The sequence below is a fragment of the Larus michahellis genome, chromosome 2, assembly GCF_964199755.1.
Source record: "Larus michahellis chromosome 2, bLarMic1.1, whole genome shotgun sequence".
Classification (NCBI taxonomy): domain Eukaryota; kingdom Metazoa; phylum Chordata; class Aves; order Charadriiformes; family Laridae; genus Larus; species Larus michahellis.
Window position 1 is genome coordinate 11275635 of NC_133897.1, and position 18339 is coordinate 11293973.

An 18339-nucleotide genomic window follows, 5' to 3' on the forward strand; every position below is an offset into this window, starting at 1 on the left:
AACTGTGTATCACTAGGGGAAGAAAAGCTGTCTTTTGCAAGTATAGTATTAAATGTCAAATTCATTAGTGACATGACCTGAAATCATTAGGTCTTCCTTTCTAAACTAGCTGCATATGTGATGTTTGGATTCCTATACATGTTATTTTCAGATCAAAATGAAACCACAGAGAAAACATTTTGCTTTATTATTGTGTGTCATTTTTTGAAAGAATGACTCGGGCATTGATATTTAGGCTACTTTCAAGTCAAATATTTAAAGCCCACATCCTAACCATAAGCACACTTACTGACATATTGGAAGGTCACTGGAACATGAGAAGATAGAGAGAGGTCTAAGCAAAAGACCTGCAAACTAAATATCTTCCGCATTGGAGGAAAGGCAACTGTAAGAAAATGGAACTGTTTTCTTATATTTTCATCAAAGTACTGAACAGGTTCCAAACAGTTTCAGATCTATTAAAAATCATGCCTGTGGCATTTTCCTCTTGTACATTCATATTTCATTAGGTGCAATGACTTTATCTTTTCTCCAGTTAAAAATGCCATTCAAATTGGCTGCCGTACTTACTCTTTCACTGTGACAATATAGCCGTATCCTTTCTCCTCAGAAGATTTCACTTCAAGCTGTAAGCCTTGTCCCATATTTTTCTGAGGCAGTTCATAGGAGTTTCCATCCTGCATTAAAGCATTCTTAATCCCGTAGCGGGTCTCACTCTGGTCTTTGGAGTGGGATTCACTGTTCTTTGCAGCTGTCAGTTCCCTTGAGAAAGTCTCGCTCTTTACATTTTCCACACCAGCATTTATTTCTTCTGAGGAAGAGTCAGTGTCTTCAGATTTCTTCATTTCTGTCTTAGTAGATTCTGCAGGTATAAGGTCTTTAGGCATACTTTCAGGTAATGCATTTTCATTCAAGAAGTTGAGTAGTTTTGCAGTGTTCTCCTGTATTAAAAGAATATTATTATTTTTAAAACTAAACTAAAACCAGGGATGTTATACTGAACCAAACCTGGATATAATCTTTCAAACTCTTATTGATATGGCAGGGTCTATTCATACAAATATCGCGTGGTCATTTTCTTGATTTCTGTATGCTGCCAGACTATGTAAGAACATAACGTTTATTCAGTAATAATAAAAAGAGCATTAAATTATGCCACTGTATTTCTCAATAGTTTTAATAAGGGCAAAGAAATTCTATAGTTAACAGTTCTTCAAATATTACGGAATCTAGATAGCCTTTCCTCTGACTTGAACAGCTAGAAGAAAATGCTGATGGTATTTTCATAGTGTTCATTTTCATGTGTCTGTGTGTTTAAGTATCGATGAGAATAAAATATTTTATCAAATAAGTTAATGAAAAGGAGAAATAATAGAAGTATTCATCAGTATGCCTAAGTGTTGGGACTGGAACCGTGTTCAGCCTGGGTCTCACAAGTCGTACTGCAGGAGAGGGAACAGATATTATATGACAAATTATGTTTCGCTTATTCATCTCTAGAAATTGTGACAAACTGTTTGCAAGTGATCCACTAAGCTAAACATTCGATCACAGAAAAAAAATCTGCCTAATAAATCGAAACAATAAACAAATGAGCAAAAGTCAAAACACACACCTGGAACAATTTGTTAGCTAGTTTCATTATATAAGTTTATTGCAGCCAAGCATTTGGGAGGAAATGATGGCTAATGGGCACTTTGTGCTCTGTGTCACAATATATTCTTTTGTATCACATCCCCTATTCAAGCTGTCACTAAGAAATCTGTACATGGGATCCTCTGTAAGTCTATTGTCAACGCAGCGCTTCATTCCTTGAAGTATTTCATGTGGATGGTTAAAGCTCCTGCCAAATTGTCCGCTTGTGTGTTTTCCTTGCTTGGTAGAAGTGCAGCTACTAAAGAGATTTTACTGGGAACATGAAAGGGTTTGCCCGTTTATGAGTCTTGCAGTGTTAGCTTCTGACAGAGTATATAGTAGGAGAAGTTTCACAGCAGTTTTTAAAAAAAATTTCTTTGAGATTTTGCTGTTCCATGCAACCCGGAAAAAGAACGATGAATACACCTCAAAAATGGCTGAATATTGGATAGAACTCTAGAGGATATGATTCAAAGCTCATGAGGGTACGAGATGTAATGCCTACAGCTTTTGAAATACCTCTGGTATTCAACGATTTGGAAGAATATAAGGTAAAGTGAAAAAGAGAACGACAGATCTCATGAAAGGAGAGGGAATTTTGAACCCTCCCACAAACACATGCCCTCAGAGGGAATATGTTTATTCATCTGCTTGTGAAAACCAGAAAGATTATCTGAGCAAGGATGCTTACACTCCCCAGAAGGAAGAGCCATAGGACACACCTCAATCGTCAAAATTTACTGAACCGAGGAAAACCCTGAATTTGAACTTTGGGATCTGTTATGAATTCTGTCTATTTACAGAGAAAGGAAAGGTGAAATAGGACTTGATTTTGGTTCTTTGAACTGCAAAACTCATTTTGGTTAAGCTTTAAATAAATGTTGATTTAATATTTCAATGCATCAACATCAATACGCCTATGCTGTGATATTGAATTGTATCTACACAAGACACAAACCAAGTCTTATATTTCATAAGTGTGTTTTTGCACATAAACCTGATATTCTGAGATGGAATGCTTATTTTGTTAAAATACTGGTACTCTACCTCTTTATCAGTTCTCGCACTGGTTTCATGCGCTCCGTCGTCTGTAAAATATGAAAAGCACAAATACATAGTTATAAAGGAAAAAAATCATATATGAAACAAGCACCACTTATAGTGGTGGCCTTTTCATGCAATTTAAACATTAAGACATCAAAGCTGAAAGGGCAGGGTAAAGAGCACTGTATAATACAGTATTGTTATTCTAACCCCACTTCGATAGCAAATTAATGCAAGATCAATAGACAGAGTACCTCAAGAGCCAATGTAATAGTGTTATTTTGCTAATTAAGTGTCCAATCTTCATATCAGTTTATCAATATCTACAAAAAAACCCAATAAAATAGTTCTAACTGGCTGAATGGACATTCACATTAAAAAGAAAGGAAATATATACATCCCTCATACACATTGTGGTGGAAGAAAAAGACATTTCTATAGATATCATCTAGCAAAACCATGTTACAGTTTAACTACAGTGATGATACGCAGTCACACCATTAACCTCAGTCAAATAACATTGGCTTTTTGGTTTATGAACTGAGTCTTATTCATCTCTCCCAGCATGATTCAAGACAAACTCTCAAGTCTGCTCATTTTAATCTACACGAAGAATTGGCAATTAAAATAGCCAGAATATCCCTAATGAGTAAGGATTTCAATATATCACCATGAAAAACAAAAAAAGACAGTAAGTTAAAATCACTGTTCGTCACTTATACCATATATCATTTTTTTGGTGTCTTAGATATCATAACATTCCTAAAATAAAGAATAGGTAAGTGGCAACTTATGTCCCACTGTAGTATTGACTCATTAATGGCAATTACTGTAGATCCTGAATCTACATCACCAGGAAAATATGTGTCCAGACAGAAGCAAATAACCATAACAACTCTTTTATTTCCCTAAGCAGGAAAGGGAATGAGTAGTTTTCTACCTGTGCCCATCTAAGACTTTCTTCTGCATGTAATTGTGGTACATTAAAGAATGATAATCTGTAAAACAAAATTTTTTCACCACGTATTTCAAAATACATTACTGAAATATAATACTTTTTCATTATAATTTTGCTTACATATCTTATTTTCAAGAAAGGGAAGTTAGACCACACAGTATAAAGCAATTTGTATTTCAATATAATTGGGTGCGTAGGTTTATCTTGTTTGTGAAGCTGTAAAAAGAAAACAGCAAAACTAAAATTCTGCGGCCTTTAGGGAAAAATACAGAAACTTTCCCTCCTGTCCTCTTTAAAACTGATTTTAAAAAGTCTAGCACTATTATAACACAGTAAAGGGAAATTAGGGTAGCTATCTTTTGCTGTATTTAACTCTTAGAATTAATACCTGGTTTGTTAACACTGTTTTCCATTAATCCAGTCTGAATCTCTGCCCTTCCTTGAGCACCTCCTTTCTTCATTTGCCCTTCTGTTTGGTCTTTAATTTTTCCAGCACCCTCCTCCATTTCTTCCTGAATGCCAACGGTTTGAATTGCATTGGCGATAGTGTCAGCGATCTCATCCAGTTCTGTTGAGCTGAGATTCTCCACATTCACCTGGTGTTTCTCTAGGTCCTTCAATACATCTTTAATAAGTGTCTCTGGATCACAAAACAACATAAACACAAGATTTAGCTGCATACATGAAGCTCATCTGCTTGGATCAGTATGTATCTTTCACGTTTCCTAAAAGACAACTTTTCCTTCATGGAGAGCATCTTCTTTTCCAAAAGAGCACATACACATTCTTGCTGCCATCTTTACAAAACACAGTCTTATAAAGGGATGTTAGAGTTTATGACAAGATGAACCCGTGCCAGGCACTGGGGAATGTATGTCACTACAACCCAGCAAGCTGTCCTAGAGAGAGAGGTATAAAATTGTCACTTTTTCTTTACAAGAAAAGCATTGTTCCCTAGCCTAAACCGATCCAAAATACTCAAGACAAGTGTTAAGGTAGCTTAACTTTTTTTTAGCTGCGTTAAGATAGTGCAAACAACACTACTTCTTATTAGAGATCAGTTTCTTTGGTGATTTGCTTTTGCAAGGTAAGTAGCTATATAGAGTTCTGGAAAAAAACCCAAACAGATATTTTGCCTCTCAATCAAAAAGCTCCTCTTCAATTAGAAGCGGATATGGATATATCTCCATTATATACATGGATACATACTGGACAAACCTTGTAAATTGTATCTATTTCTCTTGGAATATATATATTTTGTCAAAATAACTTGACAGAAAAACCTAAATTATTGAAGCAGATCTAATAAAGTCAGCAAAGAAAAGACAGAATATATGTCAGCTTCAAATCAAAACTAAATCTTTTCAACTAAATATATAAAGACACATTGCAAGGCACAACTCAGTAGGAAAAAGTGTGCTTGCAAAACTGTTTGATTACCTGACACCAGTGCATCTACAAAAGAATGAAAACTGTGATGACTTCAGTGATTTTCTTTTTCAAGAGTTTTTACCATTTATCCATTGATAAGGAGAACCCATGACATGCAGTAGCTAACAATCTATGAATGAGGTGTTAAAGGTTTTTGCAATCATCTGGAATAATATTCACAAATGTTCATAATAATTTTTAGAACAGATCAAGAATCCACCTCGCATTTTTAAGCCCCTTGGAAATGTGGAATGGCCTTAGAAAACATCTATGTCAAGAATTAAAGGTTTCTAAGTCAGACAAACATCATTCATTAACACTTAGTTTTAGGCAAAAGAAGAGAGAACATGAGCAAAACAGCCAGCTGATTAGAGCCTTGAACGTGAGATTCTCACAATCCAGATGACTTTCCTAACTATTAAATGATACTGACTGCTTTAGGATCACTTGTTCACTTTCCTACAATATTTTTGAAACATTTTTGAATTATTCAACTTAGGAACAGAAACTACATTTCTTTTTCCCCAGCTTTCTAGCCATAACAAGTCAAGAAGAATGTCATTCAGTTACTGTGATTTTCAAGGTGATAAAAAACATCTTACCAAGAAATTGGATTCATGAAAAAAATTCAAACACACTTACATGCCTAGCAGCACTATTTTTTCAAAATTTGAACTCTCAGATTCTTAAGTTGACTCTGTGCTAATGTTACGTAGAACCCTGAAAGTTTATCTATTTTCTGAAAATAGGAACAAGATTCTTAAAATAATTCAAAAGAATGGTTAGAAATATTATGAAGTTTTTAACAAAATGCATAGAGAGGAGTTTCAAGCAAATTCCAGCAAATGGAACAGCATAAAAGCAATTTTGTCGTTGAGTAAAAGTTGTTCAACAATGATCATTCATTTATGACAAAAAAGCTAGGTCAATTTCATGAATTCAGCAGCAGATTCAAAACAAACTACCCCAAAATTCTGATTTGAAAAATCAGCAACCTTAGGCTTACAATCTGAAGGCAGGTTTTGAGCCCCAGAAAAATAATTTGCATCTGCATTTGCCCGTTAAATTTTATTTAAGTTAGTTACTGGCCATTACAACAATATTTGAAGAAAAATGTTCAAAGATAATTGTATTTCAGGACATATATAATTAAAAGGGCTCTATTAATGTAGCACTATTTGATTTTTGTTTTTTTCAGTTGTTTCACAGCCAGCTGTCAAGACCAACTACTGACCTACTCAACAACACGCAGTCAATATACCCTTGTCATTTCCATTCCATTTCATTTTTTCCAAACTAACTTTTCTCTGTACCTATTATCTTAGCCAAGTCTTATCTCCCCAGTCCACTTCCACATGTTCATAGCAATAACAAAGCACTCTCAATCTCAAACAAAATGGAAATTGGGCGGTGGCGTAGGAAATTACACAAGAAAATGAATGGCCACAGGCCCTACTCCAGGTAATGCTAACAGCCTCACTGCAGGTCCTCCTGGTTCATTAAACAAGGCTGTTCTAGACGAGCCTCCTGCTCCTCTGATGCTGCTATTCCTGCCCTTGATAATGCCACCTGGGCACCATTGAGCAAACAAACTCCTAAATACTTGCGTCAACGTGAGTAAAACTTAGGTATTATATACTACCCTTAGTAAAGAACTACAAGTGTGACTTAGAATGTCAAGGAACAAAGGCGATAATCAAAGGCAGTAAGTTTGAGGAACATCATGTTTTCAGTATACTAGGAAGAATAGTCACCAGAATGCCTGTAACAGCCTGGTGAAATGGAGGTCTACATAAGGAGTCTTGCTAACTTCATGAGGTTCCTGATATGATGTTAACACACGTCCATGTGAAATATGGATGTTTCCACTTCTCGTCATGGCACTTGTCTGTGTTTGTATATCATTTCATATTATTGGATGAGGCTGATACAGAAATAAATATCAGTGCATCTGTTTACAAACACCTTTGGGTAATTTAAGGAAATTATGATGAATTTATTAAAACCAGAAAGTACGGCTGGAGAATAACCAAAAAGAAGATGGATACTGCAATGGCACACCGCTTAAGCAGCACATGTACTCAAAACATGCATGTACCTGAGCACAGCTCATACTCTCCCACTGACCCCTTCTAAATAGAATCGGCAACACTCAGCCATGTTTCACAGGGCTTGAATGGCACAAAAGCTTTCTCCATTAGCTCCAGCTTCCAAACTGAAGAAGACAAGTTGCCTTTCATAGTTGCCTTAGAACCAGGGTGAGAGTAAAGACACATATATCTTAGATAATGTGATTTTTAACATCAGCTTCACCAGCAGAATTTCCTTAGTAGGTAACAAGAGCAGCTTAGCAAGGGAAAACAGCTTTTCATTGTACCGCGCACAAATGAAGCTCCATACTCTGTTGACACAACTGCCAAAGCCAACTTGCCTGACAACTGAATGGTATGGCAGCAGTAACTTTGCCAGCAGTCCCACAAGGGGGTCTGTTCTCTTCTACCCCATCACCCAGTTGACCATGTATTAGCTGTCCTCAGCAGCTGAGTGCCGCACAGACTGGTGACCACAGCCTTGCAAGGCAGTGGACGTACAAAAATATCTTTGCTCTATAAGCACGGAAGTTTGTTATTTTTTGAAAAAAATTACATCTGAATTACTAATTCTGTGACCTTTACCAAGCAATGGAGAAATGTATTCTGTAATATTTAACACACCAAAAATGCGTAGACTAGAACAAATCACTTAAAACTGAGCCAAATTCTAAATACAGCTAGTGCAGAAGACAGATTAATGATTCCACTATTGCACAGTGACTACAAAGGCAGTACCCACGCACATCATGCTACTCCTAGAGGTAACAGTTTCCAAATCTGATAGCAAAAGGCCTCCACATTTCCTTCTCTTGTATTTCTCCCTCAGGGTGCCTTGTTAGATAATTTACCTGCCACTGTTTTGCAGCAATTCTTAGCGCTAATCTGGTCAGTACCTTCTGGATTGTTCTCTCAGTCAAGTTCCTTTGTCTAATCCTGTGCCAGATGCAGCAGAGAACCGAGCCCATCCGACTGCCCCACGCGCTTTCCAGTTTTTGAACAGTTCTGTGGTTTAGAGAGTGCAAGAGAGAAACCCCCCACAAGTGTACAAAAGTCCTGAAGCATCAGAGAGATTGGAGAAAGGTTAAAAGCAGAAAGAGATGGGGCGGTCAGCTGGCAAATCTGAATCCGAACCATCATCATGGCAATGGAGAGCACTTTAAACAACAAATACACTGGGGTCTGTCCTCGCTACTTCCTTATGCGACTACTAACTGGCTCACAAATACAAAGGAAACCATGTTATTTCCTACTCAAATGTTTAATAATTTTATGTTTATGCAACATTTAAAAGCTAATGCAATGGTAGAAGTTCCTACTGGGCACATTATGTATGTGAAGTCAAAGCAGTACAACGCAATGAATTGTGAAACATGTTATTCCCTCTAAGTGTTAAGCATTTTTTTCCCGGTTGGCTCCTACCAGGAAAGGTGAAGTGGAACAGCTGGAGGATAATGAAACCAGCATGTGCCTAGTTTGTTTTGAGTCTAGCAACAAAATTGTCTAACCTGTGCAAGAGACTTACAGTGCCACCTGGACTTGATTTTACATTATAGTTCGTTCCTTGAAACCTATTATCTCTGGGCACCATACCAAGAATGCTTTCACTTCTGAGCATCTTTTAGATTGCAAGCATTATCTTTCCTCTGCTGCAACTTTGACATTTCTGTGTGTTCTATTTTGTTCTATCCAACAAAACAAATCAAAGAACGTTAAACTTTATGGATGACAATAACTACAGAAGGGATTCAAAGGAACCCTCTTACATATTACCAAAACCCATTGGGGTAGTGGTGACTACAGCGTAACAGATGTAACTGCCTGGCAATGGCTGAGGATCAATTATTTCATTTTTCAGGCATTCTAAACCACTGGAATAACATCAATAGCTAGGTTAGTTTAGAGAAAAAACAAAGTGAATGAGAATTATTTTCTAAACTCTACCTGATCCCCGGCCGTGACGAGAAGACCCATCTTGTCTTACAAAGCAGCACTTAAAATACATCACAGTATCCCATGAGATGTTACACTCCAAATTCATTTAAATATTTGTCAAATTACCACACACAAAAGAAATCAGGATCTGGTCATAGTTAAGCGGCATCAGCAATAAATATGAAAAAACAGCAAATGGGTTGTTTCATATAGAATGCCTATCTGCAACCTCACCTTCTTGTATTACTCTGTGTCCATCTGTCCCCATAACTGACAGACTCCTCCCCTCTCTGTGTTCTGTGCCAGAATTTGTTTCAGTGTTAATTTTTGTGTTTAACTTTGATTTTACTTGAAACTGTAGTTGGTCTTTGAATTTCTAGTTAAATACAGAGAAATGGAATAAAACCAGGCATTTCTGTATTACCTATACATGGTGTGGGATGCATGCATAAAAGCAGATTTGACAGCAAAGATATGCCCATAATTACGTGTTGTTTGTAAAGTGCTTTGCAAATATAACAAGTTACATAAATGCTACTTCTTACTGAGTGCCATATATTTCTACATGCATATGGAAGGTGGGTTGAAGAATGTGGGTAGATATTTGCAGGGAAAGAGTAGTTAGAACAGTGAACATTGTTATTGTGAGTATTATGGTAGATATAAATATGCCAATAGAAGGAGATTTATCAGAATGTCTATTTTTTTCTTTTTTTTCTCAAAAATGCTCAGTGAACATGAGGGAAACTTCAGATAAGTTAAAATAAGTAATTATTGACTTTACCATCCACTACACTCAGTGGGTCCTTGGGATCATCCTGGGAAGCAGATTTATGATTCAGATTCAGCATTTCAGGGGTTGGGCCCAGCACGGCAGATGCAGGTTTTGCCTGGAACAGCTTCTTCATTTTAAAATCTTCTCCTTTTCCTTTGGTAAAAGTTCCATCAAAAGGACTGACTTGCGAAGAGTAGAATCTATCGGCGTAAATGTGAGACCCTTTAGTCCTGCTGTGAGAGCTTTTATCATTGCTTTGTGCTGACAAGTTCGGGGTGATGTACGTATGCAGAGCAGCCATCAGAGTTTGTTGGTCAAGCCCCATTTCTGACTCTGGCGAGAATTTGTCTGGCTGAGGCTGGGTGAAGGTCCTCCCACGGAGATTTTCAGCATGCTGTTGGTGGGATGTTGACGCATGGGCCAAAGGAGGTGCTTTTTCTTTGGGTTTTTGCATCACATAGTACCTGATGGGATCATTGTAGATGTAGCTCTAGAGAGAACAGAGGGTGGAAAAATGACTGGGTCATTATTGCTTTGTAATGATAATTGTTATGCAGGAACCACAGGCATAACCCTTAGCATTTTACCAACCAGGAAAACAGTATTTAGAATCCATAATGCGCATGAAGATTACGAACCTCAAACTGGTATGTTTGCTTTAGAGGCACTATCGCTTTGGTACAAATTTTGTAAAACAGCTTATTAAATTATTAAAAAGCAAGATAAAGAGATTAGAGAATGATAAAACTAAAACTTGATGTTAACTCTGCATGCACTACTTGTATTCACCTAGACAAAGAAAATTCAGTAAAGCCTCTTTCCCTTTGGTTTTTACTGGACTTGTGACAATAACTTATTTTTCAGATTACTTACCAAAAACTAACAGGTCAAATAAAAAATGTCATTTTTTAAAGAATATAAAAAAGTGAAACAATTTGTTTGTATATATAAAATAGTTTGTTCTACTTTAAATTAAAATGTTTTTTTCACTAAATTAAATCGCTAAACAATATGTCCTCTGACAGTATAAAGAAATATAAAACCCGCCTTTAAATTGGTTTTTAATTCGTTTATTTCAGCTAAAAGAACTCAGCAAATTAAACAAGAATGTAAAACATGTTTCAGTCAAGCTAAAACCATGATTTCGTTGAAAAAGTGCAGGGAAGAAAGTGGAAAGGTGGGCTGGCACTAGAGTTCTCTATTTTCAGTTTCAGATTTTTAAGGATGCACCCGATAGGAACCTAGCATTGCAAGACAACATCTATTGTTTACATTGCCCTTTTTTGTTGTTGAAAGTGATGATGAAATTTAGTTTTCAGGACAAATTCTAAATTCCCTTTAAGCATTTTAAGCCTCTATCCAGCACATGAAACAATAAACTCATTAATTAGTATTACATAGAATCATAGAATCATAGAATTGCTGAGGTTGGAAGGGACCTTTAAGATCATCAAGTCCAACCTTTAACCTACCCTGACAAAAGCCACTTCTAAACCATGTCCCTAAGTGCCCCATCTACCCTTTTTTTAAACACCTCCAGGGATGGTGAATCCACCACCTCCCTGGGCAGCCTATTCCAATGTTTAATAACCCTTTCAGTGAAAAAGCGTTTCCTAATAGCCAATCTAAACCTCCCCTGACGTAACTTGAACCCGTTTCCCCTCGTCCTATCACTTGTCACCAGGGAGAAGAGGTCAGCCCCCATCTCCCTACAACCTCCTTTCAGGTAGTTGTAGAGGATGATAAGGTCTCCCCTCAGCCTCCTCTTCTCCAGGCTAAACAACCCCCAGCTCCCTCAGCCATTCTTCATAAGGTTTGTCCTGCAGACCCCTCACCAGCTTTGTAGCCCTTCTCTGGACACGCTCCAACACCTCAATGTCCCTCTTGTAGCGAGGGGCCCAAAACTGAACGCAGTACTCGAGGTGGGGCCTCACCAGTGCCGAGTACAGGGGGATGATCACTTCCCTAGTCCGGCTCACCACACTATTCCTGATACAGGCCAGGATGCTGTTGGCCTTCTTGGCCACCTGGGCACACTGCTGGCTCATATTCAGCCGGCTGTCAACCAACACCCCCAGGTCCTTTTCTGCCGGGCTGCTTTCGAGCCACTCTGCCCCAATCCTGTAGCGCTGCATGGGGTTGTTGTGACCCAAGTGCAGGACCCGGCACTTGACCTTGTTGAACCTCAGTACATGTACTATAGTTTCATCCTAGAGATGTTTTTGTTACGATCACAACCTGAAGGCAGGAATTTTTGTTTTTAATAAAGCCCTTCTGCCCTCCTAAATAATTTTCCTTCACTCCTTGCAAAATATAAATATGAACTGGGAGAATTGTTTATATTCAGAATTATTCCAATTAGATTCTTTGTTTATAATTCCTTCAGGACACTTTGCTGAAGTTGCATCCCATCCTGTATGCATGTTGAAGAATGGCTCCTGCTTCTCAGCTGTGGTTTCTTGGTTAAATTGGCATAGGAACTACATTACAACATGGGAAACTTAGGACGGGGATTATTTCAGCTCTCACTGTTGTGTCTTGCAGTGTATCACTGGTGTCCCTGTGCACTGATAGTATAATAGCTTAGGACAGAAAGAGCTGCAAAATATAGAGCTCAGAGACTCTACAACCCAGAGGAGAGCAATTAGTAGAATTTGGCCAGAAAAACAATTATTTATATATTTCCTAATGGACTTTGTAAAGGCAAAATAAGTAAAGTTGATAAACCATTCCAGAGATGAATAAAAACTTTTAGATTTTATCTAGTTCTTTATTTATGGACAATAATTTTGCTCTCCGTCTGAACAATTTTATTTGTTCTGATAGCAGTCAGTTGACTTTATAATATATATTCATAACCCTTGTTTTCCAAGAGGGTTATCCTCCCCCTGAGGAAAGACTGAAGGGTTTCATTCCGTGATTTCATATCATGATTTGTAGATTTATGGCTTATGCAACTTTATTACAGAAAAAAGGCACTTTGGGGTCTTTGGCTTGTGATCCACCAACGCAAGGCTTTTCACTTCTGCAGGTGGTCTTTAACATAGAAACGTGTTTTGTTAATGTCAAGAAATTGGGCTAGAGTAAGACAGTGTCAAAGAATATAGAGCTAGAGATCAAGCAGCTTTGTGTATGAAATATTTTAATGTCCCCTGGGAACTGTATCAAACAACAGCCACGTAGCTCCCGTTCAGTGCACCAGCTGCAGGGTATGCATTGCTCTGATCAACACCAAGAGGGAAGCCAGTTGTCAAAATGCAAGTTGAATGCTGTTTACATACTTAATAGCAAATCCTAGATGTGAAAAACTACTACTTGTACGTATTTATCTCTCAATTTCAACCGGTCTTTGCATGGGGTAATTAACCCTTTGATGACGCTCATTCCCTAGAAGGAACTGCAGAGGATGACACAAAGCAGACCCAGACACACTAAGTAGTTTGCAGAGAATTCACGTACACTGCCAGCTCCCTTTCCCACCCACATACCTTGCTACCTTTCCTACCTGCTCCCTACCTTACCACCTTTTGGAGGACTTCCTGGGGACAAGGGAAGGAAGAACAGGGAGCTGGGAAAGGGAGAAACATGACGGGAGGGAAGAGGACATTCCCTGTTCAGCCATGGAAAGATACTAAATTAGCTCAATCCAGTTTGTGCAACGATACCCTAATTTGGGTCTTTGTCCTATATCCAGCTGCCTCTTTTGCCTCTAAAGCTTTACTAATAAATCAAATCTTAGGGGGAGCAAAACTGCTAGACGCTCTCAAACCACTTGTGAAAGAATAGGGTCAGGAGATGTGGGCTGGCTTTTGATGAGCTATTTAACAAGTCCAAATATCCTTTAACATTAACAGATGTGTCATTTCCTGCTCTTGCGGACAACAAGTACACAAAGAAAGAAAACACAACAAAATTACCAAGTGATTGTACACAAATGGGACATAAGCAAGTGTCAGTCCCGGGCTCAGAGCTGCACCTCTATCAAGAAGGGGCAGCCTCTCAGCAGCTTGACAGGTCACACTTCGGGTACTAAAGGATGAAATATTAAAAGTTCTAATTAAAGTACGGCGCCGACAGCTCAGCTGTCTTCACAGTGCACTCAGATACCAGCCCATCTGATGTAGCTTAGTCCAACTTAATTAAAGGGCTCTCGCAGCTGTACGGCATGGCAATCCTCGACTTGCAAGAGAAAAATCCCCTTCCTCAGCTCTCCTGCCTCATCTCAAACAAAACACAGCACCAAAAATGTATGCGCCAACCGAAATATGCAAGGTGAAATCCAAGTAAAATTGCAGCACGGATAAATACAGCCCTAGACTATGGGTTTGTGCTAAGCGGCATGAGAAAAAAAAAACCCAGATATTTTTTACAGAAAAAGATGGGAGAAAAATATCTGTTATACGTAGTGTAGAATCCAGTGACAATTTACATCTTAAGTTATGAATAACAATTGCAGAGCACTGCGATAATCTTATTTGAAGTGTTTTTGCAATCTAACCTCCTGAACATCGTTAGTTTGACTTCCTTCCAAGTTAAATGGCAGAATCCATGGTCAGTGAAAAAGAATCTGTAAATTCCCTTGTTAACGCCTTTGGGAGAAGCTGTTAACATCATGAAGAAGCAGAGGGAAACAGGGAGCAGTAAAATTTTAGAAAGAAAATTAATTTCTAGATTGATTAAGCTGGATTTATACAAAGTCCTACCAGTAACTGCAAAGAAACTCAAAATGAAATGTGCGGAAATAAGAAAGGATACTCTAGTTACTATATAACTGGGTTATACTGGTTTGGGTTAGAATACAGGTCCCTATTACTATCAGGAATAATTTTATTTTGAATAGATAAGATACTGTTCAATTACCTCATGTCACTGATACAGCATCTTTAAAAAGTATTCAAATTGCTAAAGAACTGAGTTTAAAAAAAATCTTATTTCTCCATGTGCACAAGATTTTCCTCTTCTTCACCACCTTTCAAATAAGCCATCTCAATAATTCACACATTATCAAAAAAAACCCCACACTAACCTTTCTGAAGATGGAATCGTTAGGGCAATGTCTCGTATGGTTTATGTATGTAAGTAACTGACATTTTCTGTGTGGAAGTTCACAGAAGAGCACATCAAATTACACCCTACAGATGCTCTGTGCAATAGTCTATGGACTACACATTTTCTTCAAAGAATTAAAAAAGGGGGCAGGATTAGATACATACAACCGAAGCCGCAGATAAATGCTGTTCACTTTACCCACTAAGGGGTAGACGGATTTGAATATTTCGCCCAAGTGCAGAAAGAATGGAATTAAATTTATGACAAAATACTTCCTTTCTTGAGGACACATTTGCTAAATCTTGAAGGCAATAAACATAAAGAGCTAATAAAAATCCCTTAGGAATGCATAAAGAAGAAATCTTCCTCCATCAATTTAATTTAGCTTTTTTCTGTTTGATGCATTTTCAGATATTAATTCATGTTTGCTACCACCTAAATCTGGTTGGACCATGATTCCACCTACAATACTTAATTTACTGTGCCTGTTTGAGACGGTGGCAGCATGCTCTCTAAAATTAGAAAAGAAAAACACAACAAACACTGGAACCAGGCCCTCCCTTACCAATGGTGAGATAAAATAAAAGTTTCTAAATGCTAGCAAAAATTAAATGATCTCATACTTTATCTCACTGTGTGGAGTGAAATAAGTTTAGTTTTTTCTGCCAGAAGCAGTCTAGATACTTTGTGAGCCACACACGCTTGCCTCGTGTAAACTCGCTGCATGGGAAATACACATACCCGTGCGCTGCCCTCACCAAACAGGAGCACAGGTGGCACTGCCTGGTTGCTAGATCGGAGTGCGGGCTGTGAATCTGTACACCTCGATTTACCTTTACCTCGAGAGGAATCCAGCCAACAATGTGAACCTGAGGGCCAAACAGGTGTCGTGGAGTGGATTACAGTGCAAAATCCCCAGGATGGAGCTGAGTAAGCAGTAGAGCTGGGGCCTTAGAGCATCACAGCTAAAGCAGCCAGACCTATGCTAACAAAGCTTTAATTCTTTCGGCTGGTGATCTGCTGTTCCCGCACAGTGCTGCGCTGTCAGGAGGATAGCCTCGCAGGCTTCCAGCTAGCTTCAAGCTAGCCAAAGGGGGCAATCCTGCTTTACAAGCCTCCGTGTGCCGTTGACATGATGTTACACACTCTGCACCAAATTCAGTGTTAGGTTTGTCTGAAAATAATAGGTAAAGTCAATGAAAAAATACACAATTGTCTGAGCAACAGTGGAGCAGAAGAGTTTTCTACCAACTGATAATAACCTTTTCACTTACTATGGACAAGGATATTATACCATGAAAGAAATCACTGCATTAAAAACAAGAACTTGGAAGATTAATTCAGAATCCAGAAACTGGTAAAGAGGCCAAACCAGTGACTCCTGCAGCGATGGGATAGCATCAGGACACAGTCTTTTGACAGATTCACAGGCCTAAGGCAACAGGCACCATGACAGTCATCTCATCTGACCTACTATTTCACTAATAATTTTCTGTAACTATCTCCTATTTTCTTTCTGAGAATTACACCATCTTTGAAAACATTTAAGAACTACACCAGAGAAGTAAAGATGGCAAAGATTGTTAATGAACACCCTGTAGCGTGCAGTGTCAAAAGCTTGATCAAGCAAAAGGGATCCTCAGAGTCTCCTTCGATCAAAACCAGTCATGACTTTGCTGCCTAATTCCAGTTGTGAATCTGCAGTGTAACAGGACTGTCTGGGATCTGACTGTATACCATTCAATAATCTACAGTGCTGGAATTTCAGTTGACAGAGATTTGATTGTGAGCAGTAAACAAAACAACCCTCCAAAACAAAAGAAAAAAGAGAGAGGATAAATACATAGGTTTCTTTCATGTATAAGTTACTATTTAAGAAATTAACTGTGAAATTTCAAATGTTCCCATCGATTCTTAGTTTCCTTTGGGATGCTGTTAGCTGCATGCCTACCCTTCAACCTTCTCCAACAGACTGTCCTGCATGAATAATTTTTATCCTTAGCTGCCATTTCTTGTACTGCTGAGGAGCTCAATAGCTTTGGTCTTCATAGCTGACTGCTGGGTGTTCTCTCTGTTTCTGACAAATCTCCATCCTATGGGCTAAAACAAAGTTTCTAAAGCATTTCCTTTGGCGTAAAGGGAGTGCCGGATTGCCTTTCCTCAGCATTCATCATTAGCTCATCACAAACAAATGGTAGTTTTACATATTGGGTTACACGATAACCTGGCTTGTCTCCACACATAAAGGAGCAGAGAAAAATGACAGGTGGATCAACCCCAATAACCTCATGAATGCCAAGGGACCCCTGCCCCAAGTCCTCTCTGGGCTGTCACAGCGAGCCCTCAGCCAGGAGTGCCATGCACCAGATGGGTCAGTGGGAGAAGCTCTCTGGATCACCCTGCAGATTGAAGGGGTTACTGCCTACAAGAGTGCCGCACTCATTATGGGATGCCAAGAAGAGCAACTTATCATTGTGCAAGGCATATTATGGGATTTTTAGAGAGAGGACCAGAGAGGGAGTGATCAAGGTGGATTGGGGAGCAACTGTGGTAAAACAGGGGGGAAAGGAAGTAAAAGAGACCAGTAAAGGCCAGTATGCTTGTCTGACCATGCCTTGTGTCTCATCACCACAGTCTATCCCGACTTCTCAATAAACTCCATTTCTAACTATTATTTTGGGTGAGGAGGTCTCTATTCTGCATGCACGTGTGTGTGTGGTGGTCTGAGTGCCAACCACCAGAGTCCAACCATGGGTCCCATGGTGCCTCTTGGCACCACCTGCTCCACCTGGCTACTGGCTACACACGAGGACGTGGAGCTGGACCAGCTTCACTTCTGTCAGGGTTCAGCAGCTCCCTAACATTACTAATAGGAACCAAGAAGTGACAGCCAGCCCCCAGTGGATGGTAGGAATCATGCAGCATGGTGATCAGTGCTGATAAATATACCAGGGTTTACCAGCTTCCCATGCCTGAGAACAGTTTGCTCATATGTCAATAAGTCTGTTACTTAAGGTTTCAGTGAATGATGTTTAAACACATTTTCTGTAGGCATATGCTGGTATATTGAGCTAACTCATTATCTAAAGATGATTTACATAGAAACACGAAGATCTTCATCTGCCAAAAGTTGAGCACATTATCACCAATTCAATATATTTATAACTCTAACATACGAATCTAGAGACTAGTTTTACCCAAAGAAAAGCAAGTGAACAGAAATCTGCAGGATCCATGTCTATAACTTTGCTTTACAACCCCATTGAAAGCATCTAACCATTCCCTGGACAACGGCGAGAGGTAAGGCGAGGATTTTTCCCCTCATGAAAAACACCGGTTGTTTTACTGTCCTGAAATGTATACACCAGCACGCTCACAAAAAGGTTAGGTAAAATAAGTTTAATTTTTTGTGAACTCTACCC

At 38.7% G+C, this 18339-nt stretch overlaps 1 protein-coding gene across 3 annotated transcripts in view; it reads right to left on the bottom strand.

Annotated features, from left to right (window-relative positions):
• Positions 1–18339, bottom strand: part of PTPRN2 (protein tyrosine phosphatase receptor type N2) — a 661189-nt gene that overhangs the window by 397090 nt on the left and 245760 nt on the right. For all 3 annotated transcript variants that reach the window (XM_074574140.1, XM_074574141.1, XM_074574142.1), the window contains 4 exons: positions 9878–10358; positions 4026–4277; positions 2683–2723; positions 571–941 (listed from right to left, as the gene is read on the bottom strand). In XM_074574140.1, coding sequence (XP_074430241.1) covers positions 571–941; positions 2683–2723; positions 4026–4277; positions 9878–10358 — 1145 coding nt within the window. The remainder of the gene's footprint in view (positions 1–570; positions 942–2682; positions 2724–4025; positions 4278–9877; positions 10359–18339) is intronic.